This window comes from Orbicella franksi, chromosome 2, assembly GCF_964199315.1.
Source record: "Orbicella franksi chromosome 2, jaOrbFran1.1, whole genome shotgun sequence".
Taxonomy (NCBI): Eukaryota; Metazoa; Cnidaria; class Anthozoa; order Scleractinia; family Merulinidae; genus Orbicella; species Orbicella franksi.
Window position 1 is genome coordinate 22779785 of NC_138146.1, and position 21790 is coordinate 22801574.

At 43.2% G+C, this 21790-nt stretch overlaps 1 protein-coding gene across 1 annotated transcript; it reads left to right on the forward strand.

The window, feature by feature from the left end:
- The first annotated feature begins 7238 nt into the window (after window positions 1-7238).
- On the forward strand, window positions 7239-8888 carry LOC145478727 (substance-K receptor-like). Its single transcript, XM_081456833.1, has one exon. The coding sequence runs from the start codon at window positions 7420-7422 to the stop codon at window positions 8557-8559; it is 1140 nt and encodes a 379-aa protein (XP_081312959.1). The 5' UTR covers window positions 7239-7419; the 3' UTR covers window positions 8560-8888.
- Window positions 8889-21790: the final 12902 nt, after the last annotated feature.

The window sequence follows — 21790 nt, forward strand, 5'->3', positions numbered from 1 at the left end:
GTCTGACCTTTTGGGACAGCTGCTGAGTGCTGTAATCTACGTAGTCTGAGTACTTAAATAAATAAACACAGTTTGTTTCTGTTGTTGCTGTTACCGTCGATCCATTTCATTCTTGGAACAACCTTGCTCTGCACGACACTCGTAATACAAGGTTAGTCGATTAGGTTAAACATCAGTATGCATCTCCCTTTCCTTCGGCAGCATTAACTCGAACGCACTCAATAAGCTTTGATTACTTCTAGTTTTAAAGTTATTACACAGCATTGAAAAACATCGGCAAAAATACTTTGGAATAAGGGATTTTCTGCTTACATAAATTGTATGATATTATAAAATTATAAATTGTATAATATTATAAAATGTTCGTCGTAAGAAATGTTCCCATGATCCCCTAAAATGTTTACAATTTCTCCCGTGTTCCCATTCAGTAAAACAGTACTAACATTGTTCCCTAAAATATTTCGCCATGTTCCCGTTAATGGTGGAGATATCAACTGTTCCTTCAAATTAAATCAAAGCATATTCCCTTAAATAAATAATTATGTTCCCTTGTTCCCAAAACCCTGAGAGGCTCACAGTTAACTCTTGTTTGGCTGGGCTACCGGCCCTTGGGAACATCTATGGGAGGAGTGGGTATCCACGTCGGTATCATGTATAACAAAAGCCATAATTAAAGCCTTGATGTTGAAGTGTTCGCCTTCTCGTTTCATCAAGGGTCGTCATAGCTAATCGCTTATATTCAAGGATATGATTTTATGTGAAGTCGCTTTGTTATTTGTTCTGGTTGCAGTGACACATACGCGCATTGAAGATCGACTTCAAGTGAAAGGGCTTGAATTCCACTGAAATTTTCCACTCTAGATGTGATACTGAAATTCAGGGTTTTTTCTTTACTAATAGCTAAGCCTATAAATATCAATTTGAAGAGAAATCTCGACTCGAGCTATCTGGTCTAGCTTTAGGTTTATGATTTCAGTTGGGATAAACCTTCGGCTCGTATTGGTGTTTTAAAGGAGGCTATACTCCAGCCATGACTTGTCACGTTTCCGTGTGTAGAATATTATCAGGACAATTATTCCCCGAGGTCGAAGTGAGCATTGGTGAATATTTACCCACATTCACTGAGCCTGAGGCGAATAATTATTTTAGTATAATTTCAGAGGTGAAAATCAAGAACGTCTTCGTTTGCATACACGCATACAGCCGTAGTTTTAATAAACTTATATTATATCAATTGTTAAAAAGTGGAATCTTCGCTTTTCTCCCTAAAACCAAACTTTCAACTATGAGCTTTCAGACCAAAAAAATAATAAAATTCAAAATGAGTAAACATTCACCGAGAAATGGACACAGCCATTTTCTATCTGAAGTAAAAGTTTGGTCTTTATTGCCAGCCAATAGATGTTTAGATGTTTTTAGGTAAAACATTTCTGTGCGGTCTCTCCGTAACTTGTTACAGCCATTTTGAAAATGTTGTATAACTTTTTAATGCACTCGAACAAAGGGAAATCCCAACAAGCTTTCTAAGCTTTTGGGTTCCTTGCGTCGAGAATAATATAAAATTCCAAAAATCTAAAAATCGTGTTGGGTTGGAACTTGAAAAAGATGATTTACAGTTTACGTTTCGAGGAAAATTGTCGAATTCATTTTTCAGGAAAACCTATCAAAATTTTGAATAGCCAGATCAAGAAGTTTTAATTTAATAAAGGTTTTAGGGTATCTATGATGTAATAATCGCGAGGCACTACATCCTTCCCTAAAGGTACACGGTAACCTTAAGGGCGTATGGATTTGGATACCTGTCTGATATGTAAATTTTTATAGAGTCGAACATTACTACTTACGTTTATAAGTGCATGGTAGATGGTGCAAGGAAAATACATGACATGGATCAAGCAAGAAGTCGCCGTATCGTCATTTACTGTAACCTTAGAACGACCACGAGAATTTTGTTATGAAATCAGTTTAAGACGCTCTCAGTCGGTTTCTTAGATCATAAGAAAATTTCACAAAACGTACAAAAATCTAATGATTTTATATTTTTTGCAAAATGAAAATAACTATATCAATGTAGCTGCAAACATTTGTAGAAAGAAATTTTTTTTTTTAAAAAAAAGTGCTTTTGAGATGCACGGGATGTAATTAATTAAGTTAGGCCCGGTACTCACTTGTGACGTAGCATAAACAAAACTTAGACGTGTAAATCATATGTGAAGTTGTGATGTATGTACACTAACGCGTCCGACATCCAAGGTAAGCTAAATATACGTGTTTTCCTACATGCTCACTGTACTTTGGATACATAGATCTCTATATTTCTATTGCTGTATTGTATTAAGTAGCCAACTTCAGTCTTATCTATTGGAACTGAGACGTACTGATGGTGCAACTATATAGATACAAAGGCATCTGCGTCATCTCAAGTAAACGACTATTCTGAATTTACGAAACTCGGAGAAAAACATTCTTATAAGTTTTATGTTGTTAAACCCCTATTATGATTCCTTCTTTACCAGGATAATTAAGTCATGAACGACCTACACTTTATTGTTGTGAAAGCAGGCAGTTCACTTCGGTATTAAGATATATTTTTAATTTTGCAAATGCCTGTATTTGTATTTTTACTTTCTTATTATTATATTGTTGTTGCTAGAATGTGTTCCCATTCAAATTCGTGTTTATAATTTCAAGGAAGTTTTCACACAGGGATAACCTCTTAACTTCCTTTCAGAGTGCCTGTTTGTTCTAGTTTTGTTGACGCCGATTATTCTTCCTTGCTTTGTTTTTACCTATTATCATCTATTCTTTTGCATCACGAAAAAACCTTTATTGTATTGTACTTCTTTTCAAAAAGAACGTAGCAAGCGATAATTCAAAATTACACCGTCAATTACATATTTACGCAGCATGTTACGTTTCTACAGAGTACGATATAATATAGCTCAGTCGGTACAATCAATTTTACTTAGTTTACTTATTACGACTTCGTGAAGTCATATCAAGCAATTTTAATGACGAAAGCTTGCGTGAGGTGATATTTTCTGTGACTGATTAGTCAGCTAAGACGTCGAGAAAAAGTCACCAAAAGCGCGTGTTTAGTATGAATAAATGTACGTCAGACTCTCTGTGGGAGAAACAGACTCCCACTTCAAAACCAGTCCATTAGTTCCTCGTTTCAATCTAAGTCTTCTACCTTTAATATATGTGTATATATGTTTTTTTTTAAGTCTTTCATTTATGTTCAAGCTTAGACGACCTCATAAGTAATAATTACCGTAGAACAGGTAACTTTTCTCGTTATAAGGGTATTTATATTCACTCTGATTTAGACGTGTTAAAATCTAAATTGATTGAATGAATGAACTGATCGATGCTCGATTCTTAGAGAGAAACTTCGTTGTAATCATCCTTTCTGAAAATTAACGCTTTTCCCTCTCTTTGATTATCTCTAAAAAAAGATGCGTTTATAAGACCATTACATTTCTGAATATTTATCAATGCTTGCTCTGAAAAATGCACAGAAAGTCGTTAAACAATAGTTTCTACTTTTTTAGCATCCTGTTTATTAAAACAAGTAGGTCTTAACAGCAAAGACATGGAAATTTTACAGGAACTAGTATTACTGTAAATTGTTAATAAAAAGAAGCCGAAAATCCGCCCCTTTCCTATATCCCCTGCGGGTGCTTACCACTTGAGAGCATTCAATAAACTGCAAATCTTTATAAACTTTGATAAACGTAGCTCTTGACTGTGCAATAATTGAACACAACCCGGCGTGATAAACGTGCACCTTTGCATATTTTCCTTTGACGGTTTTTGAACAAAAGATGACAGTTATAGTCGATTTCGGGGAGAGAGAGAAAACTGAACTATGGGGCGCCATCCAAAAACATTACTGTTTGTGGTAAATCATTCTTTAGCCAAAGTTACGTAATACATGGATATTTTTGTAGGCAGTTTAATTTTCATTCTGTAAAAATTATTTTTTTGAATCAGTTCCTAACCAACAAATTTTGTCTTGGAGTATTAAAACAATATGAACAGCGACGGGGTATAATATAAATACAATAAAAACGATTAAAAGCCGGTATATTCGTTTGTTCATTTCGTAAACCTCTTAAAAAATTCCTGCCATCGTTTCATATCATCTTTTCCTTTCTTGTTAATTTAAAAACTGATCTAGTTGATGATTTACCCTTAAAGGTTTTTAACAGTAACTGGTCAGAAATAGGCCATACATTACAAAACATGCGTACATGCTACCAAAGCTACAGCTTTTACGAACAAACAAATCACATTTTGGTAATCAGGCTTTACATTATATAAAGAGAATAAAATTAATGCAAACGTGCACTTACTCCTGTTTACCAAATAAAAAGAGCACTTCACGATTTATGTTTATTCCGGTACAGCGATAAAAAAGGGAATAGTTGTTAAGCAAAAAACACAAGACTCTCAAAGACTTCGCGATAACCAGTAGCAAATCCAACTTAAAACTGAACATCATAACATTAGCAGAGGCCAATGTACGTCGACATGCATGTAAATTAAACCGGGTTATTTTCATTTTCGTTTTGGCTTTAAATTCAAATTATTTGCTTTGACGTCGAGAAATATCGGCGATATCTTAAACGACTCCATTAAGTGGAATTCATAAAAATGCCATGCCGTGTTAACTGGACGGAAACCGTTTCATCCTCTTTGTATTCAGGAAGTTTGGACCACCCTTGCATCAATCAAAAGTGACCAACCGAGCTTATAACAACGGCAATCCTTTATGCCAAACGTTATTAGATGAATGATCACTGCACGCGTGCCCTTAATCAGAAACTCGAAGCAACGAGGTAAGTCATTCTTTAAGGACAAAAAATTTCAAAGATTGTTGCTCAAATATTCTTAAAGCGAAAAAGCTTACGATCGTGGATGCTGATTACGAATTTCCATAGCTGTATGCGATAAACAATAAGGTAATAGTTACGTGAAGCTTCGTTCGAACTTGTAGGATTTGGAATCTAAAATTTGTAGAATGAAGCCACAGGAACATCTGTTCTCGTGACAATTTTACATATTGGAAAAATGAATTAAAAAAAGTCGAATTGCCACCAGTTACATAGCAATGATTTTTATTTGTATTATATATGTGTTCAAAACCTTTCAATGACCTTTTTCACGTAATCGTATCAAGAAGTGAGCTCCCTGATGTTAACGGAGCACTATCGTGTTCATAAAACGTCAAAAACGTACCAAAAAACCGACATGTAATGTCGAAACGCCAGAAGTTAAAAAAATGTTGACATCAATAGAAAAATTAAACTAATGGCCACGTTTTGTTACGAATTACTACAATATGGTTCATTGATCCTATTGGAGGGAAATTGTCGAGAGTCATGCACGCTCACGGTTTTGCCCTGAAATTGAAAATATCTGGCTGACTTTCTCCTGCCCCATGTGTCTTGCGAAAATTACAAAACGCTTTGTCTTTAAAGTCTCGCTAAGTATCTGCGTTGGTGTCCAAGGCTCGTTTCGTGCATAAGCGAACGACGTTAGCGCCCGCGACAGTGTCCCTCTCAGGGCATGAATTGATTGTGATAGTTTTCCTTTGGGCGTGCGAATAAATTTAAAATAAATAAATTGATAAATAAGAATGTATTAACGAGCTCAGAAAAAGACACATTACACAATTAGTTTCTTTTTGTCACGTTCTTGCACGTATGATTCAAACTAGCTAGATAAGTTAATTTAAGCATGCAATGCTAAATTCAGGTCAATTGATAAAAGTAAGGATTATATTGCAACCTCTACGTTGACTTGAAATAGAAGTACGAAAAATGCGATATTCTACATCATTAATTAGTATATGTAATAGGACTACATCCTGTCCAATTTGGAAATAATTGGATGAGAAAAATTCCGAGGACTGCCAAATTGGACTCGGCCTCGTCCAATTTGGCAGTCCTTGGAATTTTTTGAATCCAATTATTTTTGCGGTCTCGTAGCATGCTGTAACTCTTGCCATTGTTCTTTAGATGGCGGTCTAAGGAACCCTGCATAACAGGAAGGCTATCTGGCTTGTATTCATCTCCGTTTTGCTGTCTTATCTCTTCATAAAATCGGCAGAGAACGTCGCCAAGCTCTTCTTCGGGAGTCTCCTCAAGCTTTCTCACTTCGCTACGCTCAGCACGCCACAGGTCAAGCACGTTAACCCAGGTTTTTGAGCTTCGTTGAGAGTTCTAGTCGTGATTATTCTACCTCATCTCGAGTAAATCAGTAGCATCTATCTCTGGAAACCTAGCTGAAGACATCCATTTCAAAGTTTGAGACGTCAAAGAGGTGGAGAGAAAAGTCGGAAAATTCCGCCATTATCAAAACCTAATAAAACTTAGCGAGCTACAATCGCTCGCTGACGTTTGATGGCAGTGATAATAGCTGCAACCTGATTGGCCAATACTCGGTTCTTTTATTTATCTTGACATTTGATTGGTTGCTGCAAAGTATCCAGATTTTTCTCAAATTGGACAGTTTGTTCAAAGCTAAACTAAACGTTCGAGAAAAAACTTTACAATTTATTTTAATTTGAACAGTTGGCAAGAATTAATAAAAAAACAGATCTGTTGGCAATATTGGATTTTGATGCAGCTATATAATTAACCAATAAAGTGAAGTTAACTTTAGCACAATGCCAGTTCGGAGCTACAGGTCTGTCAATTCGAAGTTAACGCTTCAAACGTGTGCGCTGCTGTATGGCGAATTATTTTAACCGATTTTTATTTTAGATGCTCTTTTAGGACCATTGTGTTGTTTTTTCTTAAGTTTCCCTGCCCAGCTCTGAAGGGCTAGGCGGTTGAAGCAGTTTAAGGGATAACTAAAATGCATAAAAACTTCAACATTAGATCACATTATATCTAACTTACATTAGATCAGCTATCGATATATTACCTTTAATGCTTTAAAAACATTCTAGACTGCATTTTGTGTTATTCATATTTTAGTGTAGATATCGTAATCTTCTCAGTTTTGCATTTTGTATTAGTCTGTATCCCCTTATTAGTAAGGATTTCTCCCAGGCTACATGGTTTGACACTTCAATAAACTTTCTTTTATTATTTTCATTAAATATCTGCGCTTCTAGCAAACGGATATTGCCAGAAAATGATCGTTGTAATAAAAATGGAATTACTACTTTATTTCTCTCATTAATTTAACTTTACTACAGACACAATTAAGTTGTTTTCAGGTAGTGGAGAAGAAGCTAGAAGGTTGAAATTTTGAACGTTTTCTATACCTTTAAGACATTATAGACTGTTAGGTTGATAGTTTTCACTTGTATGGAACTGGTATTTTAGAAGTTGCTTCTATGACTGATATGAGTCAATTAATTTGTGTAAATTCGATTCTCTATAGGCCGTAAAAGGGAAAATCATGAACCAAACTGAGAATTCAACTGCCCCTCTTGATGAAGGAGAACTCATTGGCGACGAAGATATTGAGGAACTTAATGAAGTCACCAAGACCGGCGTTATCGGTGGTTACGTCATAATTCTGCTGTTCTCTTTCGTGGGTAACTCGATCATCATACATTTGGTGCGCACGCGCGCGAATATTCGCATGAACCCATTCAACTGGCTTCTCTTCAACACGGCTCTCGCTGATCTCTTGGACGTGATAACAGCCTCTACTTTCTCTGTGCCATCGGTCTTGTGTGGAGACTGCTGGTTATCTGGGATTGCAGGTACGATCTTTTGCAAGGTTATTCCGTTCTTCTTGGTCGTCTCCATCTGTGTCTCCATCTGGACGCTCACCGTTATTGCAGCTGACCGATACCTGGCTATTGTGTGCATTCGGAGGAGGCCCCTTTCATCCAAGTCAGTGGTGTGTTCTATAATCGCTTTGTGGCTGCTTGCTGGTTTGATGTTCAGTGGGGAGCTTTACAAGTTCACGGTAGACGAGGAAGATGGCGAGGTTGCCTTGTGCTATCCTGACTGGAACCACGAATCAGAAGAAATTTCCGCTATATTCAACCAAGCTGAAATGATTGTGAAAGTTGTCGTCACGTACGCTGTGCCTCTAGTCATCATGACTGTGTTGTATTCGCTAATTTCCTACTTCTTGTGGAAACAGAAACCTCCAGGGGCTGTTAATCAAGAAGCTTATCTTAAGCAGATGAGAAAACGTCGAGCAGTGATCAAGATGTTGATAACCGCTGTCGCTGTTTTCGCACTATGTTGGCTCCCTGTGCATGTCAGTCACATAATGTCGGAATTTTATGTGGATGCCTATTTCACCATTCCCTCAACTCTCAGACTGTTGTTCTTTTGGCTTGCACACGCCAATGCCGCCATCCATCCCTGGTTGTTTATCGCTTTCAGTGAAAATTTGAGGGGGGAAGCAAAAGCAATATTTCACAATATAAGAAAGAGAAGCCCATTCAAGCACCCAAAGTTAAGCACCTCATCCCAGCCAAGTTTGTTTACAAATGTTGAGCTGGCGGGCTCAAGAGAAATCGCGCAATCGCGGTCATCTGTTAACGTCAGTACTCTCAGCTTCGACACAAAGTTTTAAAGATCTGAGTTATCCGGCCAAGCGTTCATGGAGATCCAAGCCTAAAGTTCATAAACAGAGAGTATGCCAGGAGCCGTTTCATCTTTGAAGCCAAATGTAAAAAATGAAACAAAGTAGGTGCTTTAAAGAGACAGGGATTAAAGGACATCTAAGCAAAAATAATCAATAAATTTTTAAAAAATTAGTGTAAGTAATCATATGAATGTGAGTGCAATCAATGATTTACACTAAGAGAGATCGGATATATAACAATTCTCTCATAACGATCCTTTAGGCGAGTACAATTCAATGGATTTTTCATATATCGCAAGTAATAATAATAATGCAAATGAATTTATTATCGTGTCAATTACATCTAGCAGTGGAGAATCCCCAATGCTAATAGGGGACACCTAACTAAAACTATCTAACTAATATACGGAGTAGCGAAAGTAGCGAAAATCTTTAATTGCTCAAGCTTTCGTACGATTTCTCATTTATTGAATGACTGGGAAAATTAACTGAACAGTAGTAGGCCAAAATCCTATATCACTTGACTATTAAGACAATAAAATGGTAACTAATTACAGAGTCTAGATGCTGTGTTGTAAGAGATCAGAATAACGAGTACAATTAGCGAGTATAATCTCCTTAAATACAATAAACAATATTAATCATTATACATTTAAAGTCACCAGCTCGATACATGCAAGTTTACTTACAATTAATTTGTACCTTCAGTATGTGGACTGGCATTACGGTTATGCATACATGTATTATAAACAATTATTGGATGAGGTTTTTGTGATATCCAGAATAATCAAGGTCGAGGTAGGGGTTATCAGCGGGAAAAAAATGGAGGTCATGTTTTTGCTTCTTCACTGAAGGCAAGCAACACAAAGCGCGCGAACTCGACATGATTACCCTTAGAAATCATGCACAGCGGTCATACATGACATGATTACCCGTGACCTTGAGTGTCCTTGGCATGATTATTGTAGAATCTGCAGTTATATGACGTCGCAGGCGCTGATTTCGAAAATTCACTGTACGCTTTCGGCCAATCAGAAAAGAGATAGTGAGTTCAATGTACAATAATTAACAATTGGACCCGCAGCCCGCAAGGGCTACGGGTCACCCAACTAGTCGGACAGAAAAGGCAATAATAAAGTTAGCAAATGCTAGTTGAAGAAATATTTGTTTGGGAATAAAACGAAAGATAGCGTCACGTTCGATTGCGCCAATTTCGCTACTCGAGGACTATTACTAATAGTCCTCTACTAGCGTAGCCAATTAAAATGCAGGATTTGCATTAGTCCACTAGTTGGGTGATACTAATCTACTTTATGCAAGAAGAAAACTGGTTAAATATGGTTACCTTTTTAAAATAGGGACGAACCATCCTGTAAACTAAAAACGATACGTAACTAGATACAGAATCAACTAAAATCAGTTAAGGAACAGGGCGGTTTTCATTTAAAAAACTTGAAAAAACTCGCGCCATATTTTCATCCAATCAGAAGTAGAACCCAAATCAATCGTGACTCGCACGCACTCGTTTTCCCGCGCTTTGCGTCAGCTTCATGTAATTACTTCGAGTTTTGATTGGTTCACTGTATTGTCTGTGTCCTTTGTGATTGGCTATAGTAATAAATTGGGTTTTGATTTTACGAAACTCCATTGAAAACCGCTCTAAATAAAAAAAAACCCACTCCAACAATTGACTTGTTGAACTCATTATTAAGTGCACAACAGGGAAACTGAAATTTGAAAACAATTGTAAACTTCACAGAGTTGCTTTAATGTCTGCTATCGTAGCTTTAATGATTTAAAAATTGGTCTCTAACAAAACACAATTTGGGGCAACTTAATGACTGTACTCAGTCAAAAAATCCCTGTGATTGACTTGGAGAAAGAGAAAACTGACCGTGGAGTATTGATTTTGCAGGCAGAACGGATAGGCATTCTTTTCGTCATCTTAAGTGAATTTTTCGTAAAATCAAAAGCCGTAAAAATTCAAAAAATCAAGCGCCTTGGTTACGGTGAAACACACACGCAAGCTTGCGTGTTTCTTTCACGGTAAACAATGCCACTTGAATATTTGAATTTTTACTGCTTTTAAATTTTAGGAAAGTTCTTTAAAAGCATACACGTTTTCATTTGTTCAGCTTTTTTACATGTTATGAGTCTCTTAGATCGTTTACATACACAACTAATGACAGAAAATAGTTGGAGTTTCAAACTTCTTTCTGGATAAGGAAGGCTTTACTGGTATACCACAGAACATATTCCGGACATCCTTGCCATTTCTTTACCTGTATACATGACTTTCAAGAGTGTGTCTGGTCTTTTTTTTTATTTTACACGACTCTCCCAAGCAGGTGTTTTTAAATGTATTATAGGGCAGAATATAATCACCTTAAGAACGACGAAAAGAATAGTTTAATTCTTGGGAACGTGTTATGTTTTACTTCCTGTCCTTGTCATCGCTGATATGATTTCCGTCATATTTTTGTCTTCTAGAAGAATCTCATGATGATTGGATAAAATGAAATTTAATTTTTATTCTGTCATAAGAAAAACATCATTGCCGAGCCAAAATGACAGGTTGCCAGCGTTTAAATTTACATAAAAAAAAAAGACAAAGTAGCAAACAGCTAGCATGTAATGATTCTACATCGCTTCAAAATTGCAAACCAACATCCTAAAACAAGTTGCAAAAACTTTGTTCGCTTCTTTTTCGCTCCGTTGTTTCTGTTCTAGAGATAATCAACTTGACAAGATACATTTAATTACGTTTCGGGTTTTAATTAAACCAGGAGCTGTTTTTTTTACTTTAGAAAGAGTAATTAGCTTTCGTTAAAATATATTTCAGAAGAAACCACTCAAGATCCTGGCTAAACGGGTAAGCACCATAATCTAGAATCTTTTTCTTCGCTTTGAAAAAAATGTTTTCATAATTCTAGATTGAAACCATATTTGCGGATCTGACCATTAATCAATCCATAAAATAGATGTATCTAACAACAAGAAATAATCTACCAGGGCAGAAAATACGCTTCGTCGCTATCGGCTAGACAGCAACAGCATGATTTTTTTAATTTCGTCTCTATTGACCTTATACGGATACCCAAATTTCACAACAACTGAGGGCGGTTCCAAATCATAGTCCTGCAGTATTCTTGTAACAAAAATGCTTTCAAGGGTAACCAGCCAAGCATTTCACACTTGACTCCGCATGCACACGCAAGGAGCGAATGACGACTTTCGATTGCCTTGACAAACAAGCAGCAGTTTAGCTGAATGGTCGACTTTTTTGATGAGCCTACGCCAAGATATTTTATATCAATGGGGGAATAATATTTTGACTCAGTAACCGAGTAATATATCAAACACGAAAGATCGTGTTTGTATCACCACAATTCCAAACACCGAGAAGGGAGTTGAAAATATGATGCGCATCGGATCATTTTTCAGGCGAACTTTGAATTTTTGAACTTTGGCCATGAGGTGTTTGGAAACGTTGTCAAACCCTGTCTTCATTGTTTGATATATCTTCTCAATCGAAACTGAAGATAACGAGAAACTAGGCCTCCGTGCATGATTACCAGAACCAAAAAATCCGTTTGGTTTGTGAATCATCGCGGAGATTTTTTTGGAGGAGAGGGCCCGGGAGGCATCATCCTGGGTGAGCGAAAATAACACCGGGCGAGTCCATTTTGAAAGTCACTCCCCCGAACTTGTCGAGTGCTGTCAAAATCTGTAAATGTACCACTCGCCATCGTTTTTCCTACGGAGGACTGGGAGTTCACTTAAATCTTAATGGGTCCTTAATATCTGAGTTAGATTTGATGTACAACATATTCAACTTGCAGATATGAATCATTCCAGTGACAAAGGAGAAGGCCTTTCTCATACCATTCTGTGCGGGATATTAAGCCCAGGCGTCATCACAAACACAATTTTAGTTGTCGCCTACGTTACCTTATTGTTCGCCGCTTGCGTGGAGGACGCTACAGTTATATATTTGATGAGGACATACAAAGATTTAAGTCGGTGCAAGCGCTTTTGTGGCTGGAGCGAGAAGCAAAGCGACGGGGCATACACATCCACCACGCGATGTGCGGGCACGGGGGCGAGAGATGGCTTCCTCGAGATGGCAAGCAAATGAAGTCTTCTCCTGTCGATGGGTACCACCACAAAACGAGGACGGTATTCCAGTACCACGGCTGCCCCTTCCACGGATGCCCAAAATGTTATCCTAACCGACAGGAGGTCATAACAAACGGTAAAACAGCCGAACAACTGTACCAAGCCACCATGAACCGTACCGCATTTCTGCGAAAGAACGGTTACAAAGTAATCGAGGCCTGGGCTTGCGAAGTTGGGTTTTTTAAGGGGGAACTCCCGAGGAAGCAAACGAAAACTTACCCGCACGGGATCTTGTACGATTTCGAGGAGTATGGCGACAAAAATTATCGGAAAGAGCCAACAGGGGCGTTAACGATAGAAAACGCGCACGTGCCGGTCTCCGTGAGCGTCGGGGACACTCTTGAAAAAGAGCCCACCCACATCTGCGAAAGAAACCCGTGGAGCTGGTCCGCAAGTTCTTGAAAGAGCTGGTGCAATGGTGCAACCAGGTCCCTGTCGTGGGCTTCAACTCAGGCTCATACGACCTGAATCTGATCAAAAACCACTTCGTCAGCACTCTCGCCGATGTAACAAAAAAAGGCAAAGTGGCCAAGAAGGGGAACAAAACCATGTTCCTGCTCACCTGGGGGGCCCGTTTCCTCGATATCATCAACTATCTGGGCCCGGGCACGAGCTACGCGAAATGGGTGAAAGCCTACGGAAACGAGTCCGAGAAATCCTGGTTCCCTTACGAATGGTTTGACACGCTCGAAAAGTTAGATTTCCCTGGGCTTCCAGAATACGAGGCCTGGTATTCGAAGCTGAAGGGCGGATACGTTCTCACGCGGAAGGAGTGGGAGGGGTGCAAGCGGCTCTTCAAAGAAAAGGGGATGCGGATCTTCGCAGACTGGCTGCGCTATTACAACAATCTTGATGTCACTCGCGGCCTCGAGGCGCTGGAAAAGATGAAAAGCTTCTACACCGAGAGAGGAATCGACATTCTGAAAGACACGGTGAGCCTGCCAGGGGTGAGTTTGCATTATTTGCTCCGAGGGGCAATCGAGCGCGGAGCAGACCTTTACAGCGCAAGCAAAGAGGCTTACGAAATGCTCAAAGGGGCGGTTGTTGGCGGACCGAGCCTGGTTTTCACAAGACGGCACGAGGCCGGTGTGACACGGATAAGGTCGCATCAGTTGGAAGAACCGCGTCTTTGCAAAAAGATTCTCGGTTTCGACGCCAGCGCTCTCTATCTCTCGACCATGCTCAGAGAAATGCCTTGCGGGAAGGAGAAGGTCGTGCACTACAGCGATGACTGCCAAGCGGAAGCGGCTGAAGTTCTGATTCGCTGGTTGAAAGCCGAGGAGTGATTCGGCTTCGCCGAAGTCAACATCGAGATCCCAAAGCGCTTGTGGTCAAAGTTTGAGGAGATGTGCCCAGTTTTCATCAACAAGCGGGTTCCCGCCGAAGCTGTGCCGGAACACATGAAAGAGTACTTGGCGAGAACGGGCAGAAAGCGCGGAGACGGAAAAAGACTTGTGGGGGCGCTGTCCGCAGAACGGATGCTGGTGTACGCACCTCTGCTGCGGTGGTACGTGAACCATGGGGCGGTTGTTACGAAGGTTTCCAGAACAATCGACTACGACGCGGGCAAGATCTTCATCTGGTTCGTGGAGCAGGTGACAGAGGCGTGCCGGACAGGAGACTTGGACAGAAGCAAGGCGCTGCTCACCGAAGTGTTCAAACTGCTCGGAAACAGCGCTTACGGGAAACCGATAGAAGCTCTGAAACGGCAAGCGAACGTGACATACACGAAAGACGGGAAGGTCGTCAACAGAGCGCTGCGGAGTGCGTATTTCGAAGACCTAGACGAGATCGGGGAGGCCTACGAGCTGGAAAGCCGCAAGCCTCGGATCACGATCGGAATCGCCGTCTACCAGCTGGCGAAGCTGCGGATGCTGGAATTTTACTACGACTTTCTCGACAAGTACGTCGACAGAAGAGATTTCGAGCTCATCCAGATGGACACGGACAGCAACTACATGGCGATCTCGGGCGAGCGGCTCGAGGACGTCGTCCTGCCAGAGCTGAAGGCAGAATTCGATGCGGAAAAAAATCAGTGGCTGGCTTGGGACAAGTGGAGTGGCCGGACCCCAGGTCTCTTCAAGCTTGAGTTCGAGGGCCTACGGATGATCTCCCTTTGCTCGAAGTGTTATTACGCCGACGACGGAGAGGGTGGCGAAAAAAAGAAGTTCAGCACGAAGGGGATGTCGAAAACGCAGAACGAGATCACGTGGCAGCGGGTCGAGGAAGCGCTGGAAGGAAGCAAGGACATGGCCACCAACAGAGGTTTCAGGATGCGCGACGAGCAGATAGTCACTTACGCGCAGCAGAAGCTGGGGCTGAGCGCTTATTACGACAAGCGGTGGGTGCTGCCCGACGGGATACACACCGAACCGAACGAATATCACAGTGGGGCGTAGCCACGGACCCCCATACCCCGATAAACAAAAGTAAGGGGGTCCGGAGGCTTGCCCCCGTTCACATCTAGTTCCCGTCAGCCGGAGGAAGAGTAGTGTTTGGAGGGACAACCAGAAGTTCTTCGCGCACGAAGCCGCGCTTGGGCCCGTCGCGCAGATAGTAGAGAACGGGTTGATTGGGTTTGATGAAAGACCTTTCAATGTTGTAAACTTTCAAAGACCAGATTGGGTCTGTGGCTCTTTTCACGCCCCCTTCAAGCTCGCCGGGCTGGTAGAGATAACGAACCTGGACAAGAGAGGGGAGGATTTTTTCGCTTTTTCCAACAGGCCTCGTGTAAGGTGTCGACGGCCTTGCGTAAACAGATTTTTCTTTGATGGCAACGGCGGGTTTCTTGCCGATAAGGCTTGTGACCTCGTTGTTCAGAGCCGAAACAACTTCAGGAAGTCTTTTCACCCAGGTAGTGGACCGCTTGCCCTCAGGGAGAAGCATCTCCATGGCGTACTGGTGCCCGAAGAAGCGCTCCGCCAGGGTGCGGTTGAAACATTCGACAATGGCCTGGTCGCGGTGAATGTCAACGCGCCCGCGCCCGATGAAGGTTTTGTGCTTGTCCATCTCTTGTGTGACAGCGCCAATGAATTCGCGCCCGGGGTCAACCTGCAACATTTCAGGCCATTCGAGAGGCGAGCGCTTGTAAGCCCTGGGCGACCTCATCAGAATTCTTCGAAGTCAGGGGTTCGGCCTCTTTGTAGCGGCTGGCCACGTCGACAACGGTGAGAGCATATTTATAAACTTTGGGGCCGTGAGGGAGCTTGTCGTGCGGCAGAAAAAGGAGGTCCGCCTGATGGACCTAGTTGGGCGTGGGAACGTCGAATTTAGGCCGAGGAATCCGCTTTGGCGCGGGGAGATATATCTGCCAGAGCGCTTGCCTGATCAGCCACTTTTTTGCGGCATCTTCAGGTACCTTGACGGCCTCGGCTAATTTTTTGATCGCGGCGATTCCTTTCCAGTAGCCCCCGGGGCCGTAGTAAATCTTCGCGAGTTTGGCGTCCATATAAGTAAGGCGTAAAAAAGTTTAAAGGAACCGGAAAGCCGCGTAGCCCAGAGCGAGAGCGCCGGCACCCACGAACGCGAGTTCACCGTTTTTCTGCTGCTCGCTTGGCTGATAGAAATCTGAGAACTTGGGCTCCTTGGGGGTCACCATCTGTTCGTCAGGATGCGCCTTGTTGTAGAGTTTGAAGGCGTAGTCGGTGTTGGTGAAATTCTGCTTGGCCTGCTCCTTTGTTTGCGCGTTGGTCGCGATCCAGTCGAGAAGTTGTGTCCGGTCGTGCGTGTATTTGGCGTAAGCGGCTTGATAATCTTCGAGAGCCTTGTCGTGGCGCTTCTTTTCTTCAAGAGCGGCTTTGTCAGCCCCGCCGAGCGCCCTCGCCAGATAATTGCCGCCGATGAAAGCCGTGGCGTTCAACACGGCCCCGCCAATCATGATCGCGATGCTCGCCATGGTTATATATTATCGGAAGCTTTTTTCAAATCATAACTCATTCCTGCTTCTGGAATGCAAACAAGTTGTTCGCAATCCAGTGGAGAAGGCCTTCGGGTTCATTCTTGTATTTTTCTTTGGCGTTTTGATACTTCTCAGAAGCTCGCACTTGGATACCTTCCAAAAACTCCACACCTTTTTCGTCAAAGTTTGCCTCGATCCAGTCGAAGTTGAGAAGTGAACGCTCGAAACGCTCAACAAACTCCTTGAGTGCGTCGTCGAAGCTCGTTCCATCTTCTCTCGTTGATCTCAAAACATCCTCGGAAAAGTCGACTGTTTCAATACTTGCCATGGCGCAATATAATAGTCTTTTATTTCTTCAAAACAAAATAATTTCAAACGCTTTCGGGGAGGATTTTCTGGTCTTCGAGGTACTTTTTGAACGCAATGCTGCCCGCCATGACGGCGGTGAACTTCATGTAATTCATAAAACTGCTGCTGGGATCGGAAGTGAAATTCTCTTTCACAACCTTTTTCGCGGCCCAGCCGATGCCCGCAGCTAATCCCGTGAGAGTTGCGGCGTCAATGACGGTCTTGACAAGCTTGTTGTCGGACATGGCGCGCTTGATATAAGGAAAGAGCGAAAGTTTAAAACAAAATTAATCTGTCTTGCCTGCGGGGCTGTGCCCCGCGCCCCCCAGAAGAAAATTTTCACCACGCGGAGCGCCTGACTCCGCCGCGCCTTCTTCCAAGATTTTTCGTTCTATTTTGATCTCTTCTCGCACCTCTTGTTTTATTTTTCTCCGTCTTTCTATGTCTTGAGCGCCCTTATCGGCAAACATTTCGTTGGCAAGCAGTGTCACCGCTACGCAGCCTTTACGGTGAATTCGACCCAAAAAAGCGTAATCCCTCTGATTGCTGTTGTATAGATGAGAACCTGCGCAATGCTTGGGCTCGCCATCGTGAGATATGAATCACGCGCAAAGGTTTAAAGCATTTTTTTAATCTACTTGGCTGTGTCGCGCGAGCAGGCTCTGGCTCGACATTCGCGGGCTCCAGCGCGGGCTCCGGCATTTTGAATTTGTCGAACACGGGCTTGGCCATTGCCTTGAGCTCTTCACGTTTGTAATAGATCCCGAGCAGGGAAACGCCAATGCCGCCAATACCAATCCATTGGTTGGCGCTTAGGCCAAAACGGCCGCCGCTTTTTGGGCGTTCACCTTCTGTAGACGCGGCTGGCACAGGGGCCTCTGGGGCGGCGGCTTGATCTTTCTTTTTCCGCATAATAAGCCTCAGCCGCTTTCTTCTGTTCTTCCTGGGCCAGACGATTTCTTTCGGCAATCATTTTTCCGGCGGCCACACGCTTGGGGTTTTTTACGCGCTGCGTGGTTGCAGTCGGAGTCGTCGCTTGCTGTGTGGTATCGGCGGCAGGCGCTGTCTTGGTCTCTACCTGCGGGACAGTGACGGCGGCAGGGAATGCCTTGGTCTCTACCTGAGGCGCAGTGACGGCGGCAGGCGCGCTCTCGGATTGTTTGGTTGGCATTGAAGCGAACCGTATTATAAGCAAATAAAAAAAGTTTAATTGTTAACAATTGCCAGCAAGACCTCAGCATTTGTTGATGAATGCTGACCGGTTATTCTGCAGTTGCTGAGCCGGGTACTTCATCAACGCCCTCAAGCGGATTGCCATTTTTATTACGAGAAGGGTGGCTCTGCACCGGCAACTGTGGACTATAATCAATATGTTTCGTGGTGATGAACACCGCGTTGGCCGCGGCAAGAAACCGGCTGCACTTCAAAGCAAGGTTGCCTGCCAGATTGGAGAGCTCTTTGTTCAAGATGTAGTCGTTTCTGAGCTCTTTTTGGTAAGCCCGGATGTCTTTGATTTTGACGGTCATTCCGACCACTTTGGTTGCAAGAAAAATAAAGCTGTCGATCAGGCTTCCTGTTGTCTTCGAGCCCACGTACGTCTCGTAGCATTTGGTGAATTTCTCGACATCTTTGTCGCTCAGGCGCTTCACCTGCTCGTTGGTCAGCTGCACTCCGATGGCCTCTTTGGCTTTGCCTGTGGACACCAGCATGGCCAGCTGCTCGCGAAGAGCAGAAATGTCGGGTCCGAGGGCTGTTTGAACAAGGCCACCTGCGGGACCACTCGACGGTTCGGGCTCCGTTTGAGGAAGGTTCAAAACTTCTGCTAACGCGGGGTCTTCTGCAGCCATTGTGCAAGGCTATATACAGATTACATTTTTTTATTCAAATAACTTTATCCCGTAGGGGTGGCGAAGCACGAACACAAGATAAGAGAACTTTCGCTGTTTCGGCTTTCAAATCAATCCTCTGTATTCATCGGGGGAGAGCTCGCCGGCGTAATCGTCGAAGATGGCTTTCGTTGTCCTGGCCGAGGGGGTGTAAAAGAGGACGATCGCCGCCACGTTCTCACGGAAGGAAGATGTTATTCCGCTCAACTTCTGTGTCAGCGCCCACACGCTGATGCCCATATGCCGTGCAGAAAAGGCGAGATTCACGAGCTCGCCTGTGCGCCCTTTCACATCTTTGGAGGCCGCGCAGTCGTCGAGGATTATCAGCGTGTTGGTGCCCTCGGAAAGCCATCTCACGAGCTTCAACCACCTTTCCACGTCGTGCTGCTCGCAGACTATCACATCAGTTCTCGGGTCGTTTTCGCCAAGCCGGTGGTAGGTCTTGTTGTGCGTGAACGTCGGGCAGATGAGCACGATGAAGTCGAACTTTCCGCGGAACGGGCCGTAGAGCTGGTCAACCACGAACCTCGATTTGCCTGAAAGGGTCGGCCCAACGATGAGAGCGTTGAAGGGTATCTTGCTCGGGTCCATGTTCCTATTAATACTCTACATCTGCCAGCTGCCTTCCCATAATGTTTAACTGGGAGTCGGCGATGACGAATAAGTGGCAGTTCACGTTGCCTGAGCCTTCGGCTTTCCTCTCGATTTCCAGCTGGACCCCATCCGTACTGTTCACAATGCGCTTGCCACTTCCATGAATTTCTTGGTCCGCCATGGAGCGTATATCAATCAGAAGCCCGAAATTATCTCCGGTGTAAAACTTTGTCACATCCATGTGCTCGGTTTTATTTTTTTCCTTCACGAAGAAGCGTTGGGCCTCTTCCCACATGTCCTTGCCTTCGACGCCGTTGTTGTAAATCATGTTGGGCGAGCCGTTGACCGTGACGCTTACTTTCGTCAGATCCGGGAAGATGTATTTTTCCGAATCTCTGGCTCCGTTGGTATAAGGCTCTATGAACAGTAGCAGGAGGGCTTTTAGCGACCTTTTTTGGACATCGATTTTGATGTTCTTCCTCGCGTCGGTGTCTTTTTTGAAGGACACCACTTGGGAACGCATCACGTGGTCATAGGCGAACTCTTTTCCGCTGGTGTAAACACTATGCGCCTCCTCTGCCAGAGTCTTGCTGCGGATCATATCGTACTCGAGCTGGATGTTGGTCAGCTTGTATTTCAGCTGGGTTCTATCGGAGCCATTGACCACATGTGCAGCTTCAGCCAGGGTTATTTCGAACGTGAGGTCTTTGTAAAGGGCCTGGGGGTAGAAAACGCCGTGGTCGGTTAGGATCTGATGGTCCAGCCTGATCCGGTACTTGCTCCCGTACACCTCATTCAGCTTGTTTTCAGATGTCTCCCGCGCCTGAGCGGATCTTGCATAGTTTCTCACTCTGAATCCCTTCGAGGATCCTGTTGTCTGTTCCTTCCTGCGAAAGGAAAAGGTCTTCAAAGATTTTGTAGATGTCATAGCCAACCGTGTCATGCAGGGTAGTGCCTTCAAACTTCACGTGCAGCCTGTCAACGAGCGCTCGCGTGACGTTCTGGACAAGGAAGTTGTTGGCGTGCCCTCCAGAAAGGTCGAAGACAAGCGCTAGAGAGCCCGGCACCAGAACCTCGTTCACGTTCAGCTTGGGCACGTAAACGTACAGAGTATCGCCGGGGTTGGCTTCAGTGCGGGAAAAGGTGATCCGCTTCACCGCGCGCTCGGCCTGCATGACTTGTAATGTTTTTTTTTCTGTACGTCGCGCGAAGGTTCTCTGGAGCTGACATTGTGTATAACACTCCGGCGATTATTTCTAATTTGAAAACTAATAGGCTTGAAATATATCACTATGGCGGAAGGCGGTGGCGAATTTGGTTACGAAGACCCGGACCTTGACAATCGGCTTGACCACGACTCTGATGAAGGCGAACAAGAGGTTGACACAACCCGTCCTTTTCAGCCAGGCGCGGCGTTCACTCCCTACCAACCTGGCGACCCCTACCACGGGGGCAAATAAACGGAAATGAGTACTTTTCCTCACGAGAAATCCGGCCTGCCTGACAATTCTTATCAGGAAGAAAGCCTTTTGCTCGGTGGTTTTATTCATCCTGATGACGAAAAAGCCATGATTGAAGAAGGCTGGGAAAATATAAAAAAAATTTACCCGAATGCAAACAGAGCAAAATTAGGTCCAATCAAATTGGGTGAAGAAAAAGGGAATCAAACTTCATTTGTTGTAAAGTCTGGAAAAAAAGAGTACAGAATTTTCCAAAAAGACGGCGTGACTCTTCAAAAATCTTTCATAAAATTGAAAGAATCAGCTCTGGGGCGTAAAGCAAATTTCATCGTTTTTGAAGACCGGGATACTATCAGAGAAATGAAACAAAGACTGGTAGAAGCTGAAAACCAACTACAACAGGCGGAAACACTCTCCTCGTAAAGAGAAGAAAAGAGAAAAGTTGAAGATTTGAGACGTAAAATCGAGCAAACTGATGCTAAGATCGATGGCTTTCAGGAAGAACATGGTTCGAACCTTGAAAGTGAAGCAGAGCTGCGTAAGCTCAAAGAACTGAAAAAGAACTATCAAACCGATCTTGAAAACAAGAAAAAAGAATTGGATTCGCTTACGTTGACAGACTCAGGGCCAGCATCGCTGAAAAAGAAAGCGAAACAAACGCCATGGAAGAAAGGTACAACCAAACAAAACCGCTGGACGACCTGAAAGAGCAGGAAAGCGAGCTGCAGCGCAAAAACGTGGAAGACCTGGCGATCATCCAAGATGAGAATGCCCCGCCCTCCGAAAAAGAAGCCGCAGAAGGCAGAGTTGCAGAAAGAAACGAGGAGATCGCGCGTTTGCAAACTCAGATCGCG

What these genes read in the sequence shown, in the direction of transcription:
- LOC145478727 (XM_081456833.1), top strand. Translation starts at nt 7,420, where the DNA reads ATGAACCAAACTGAGAATTCAACTGCCCCTCTTGATGAAGGAGAACTC.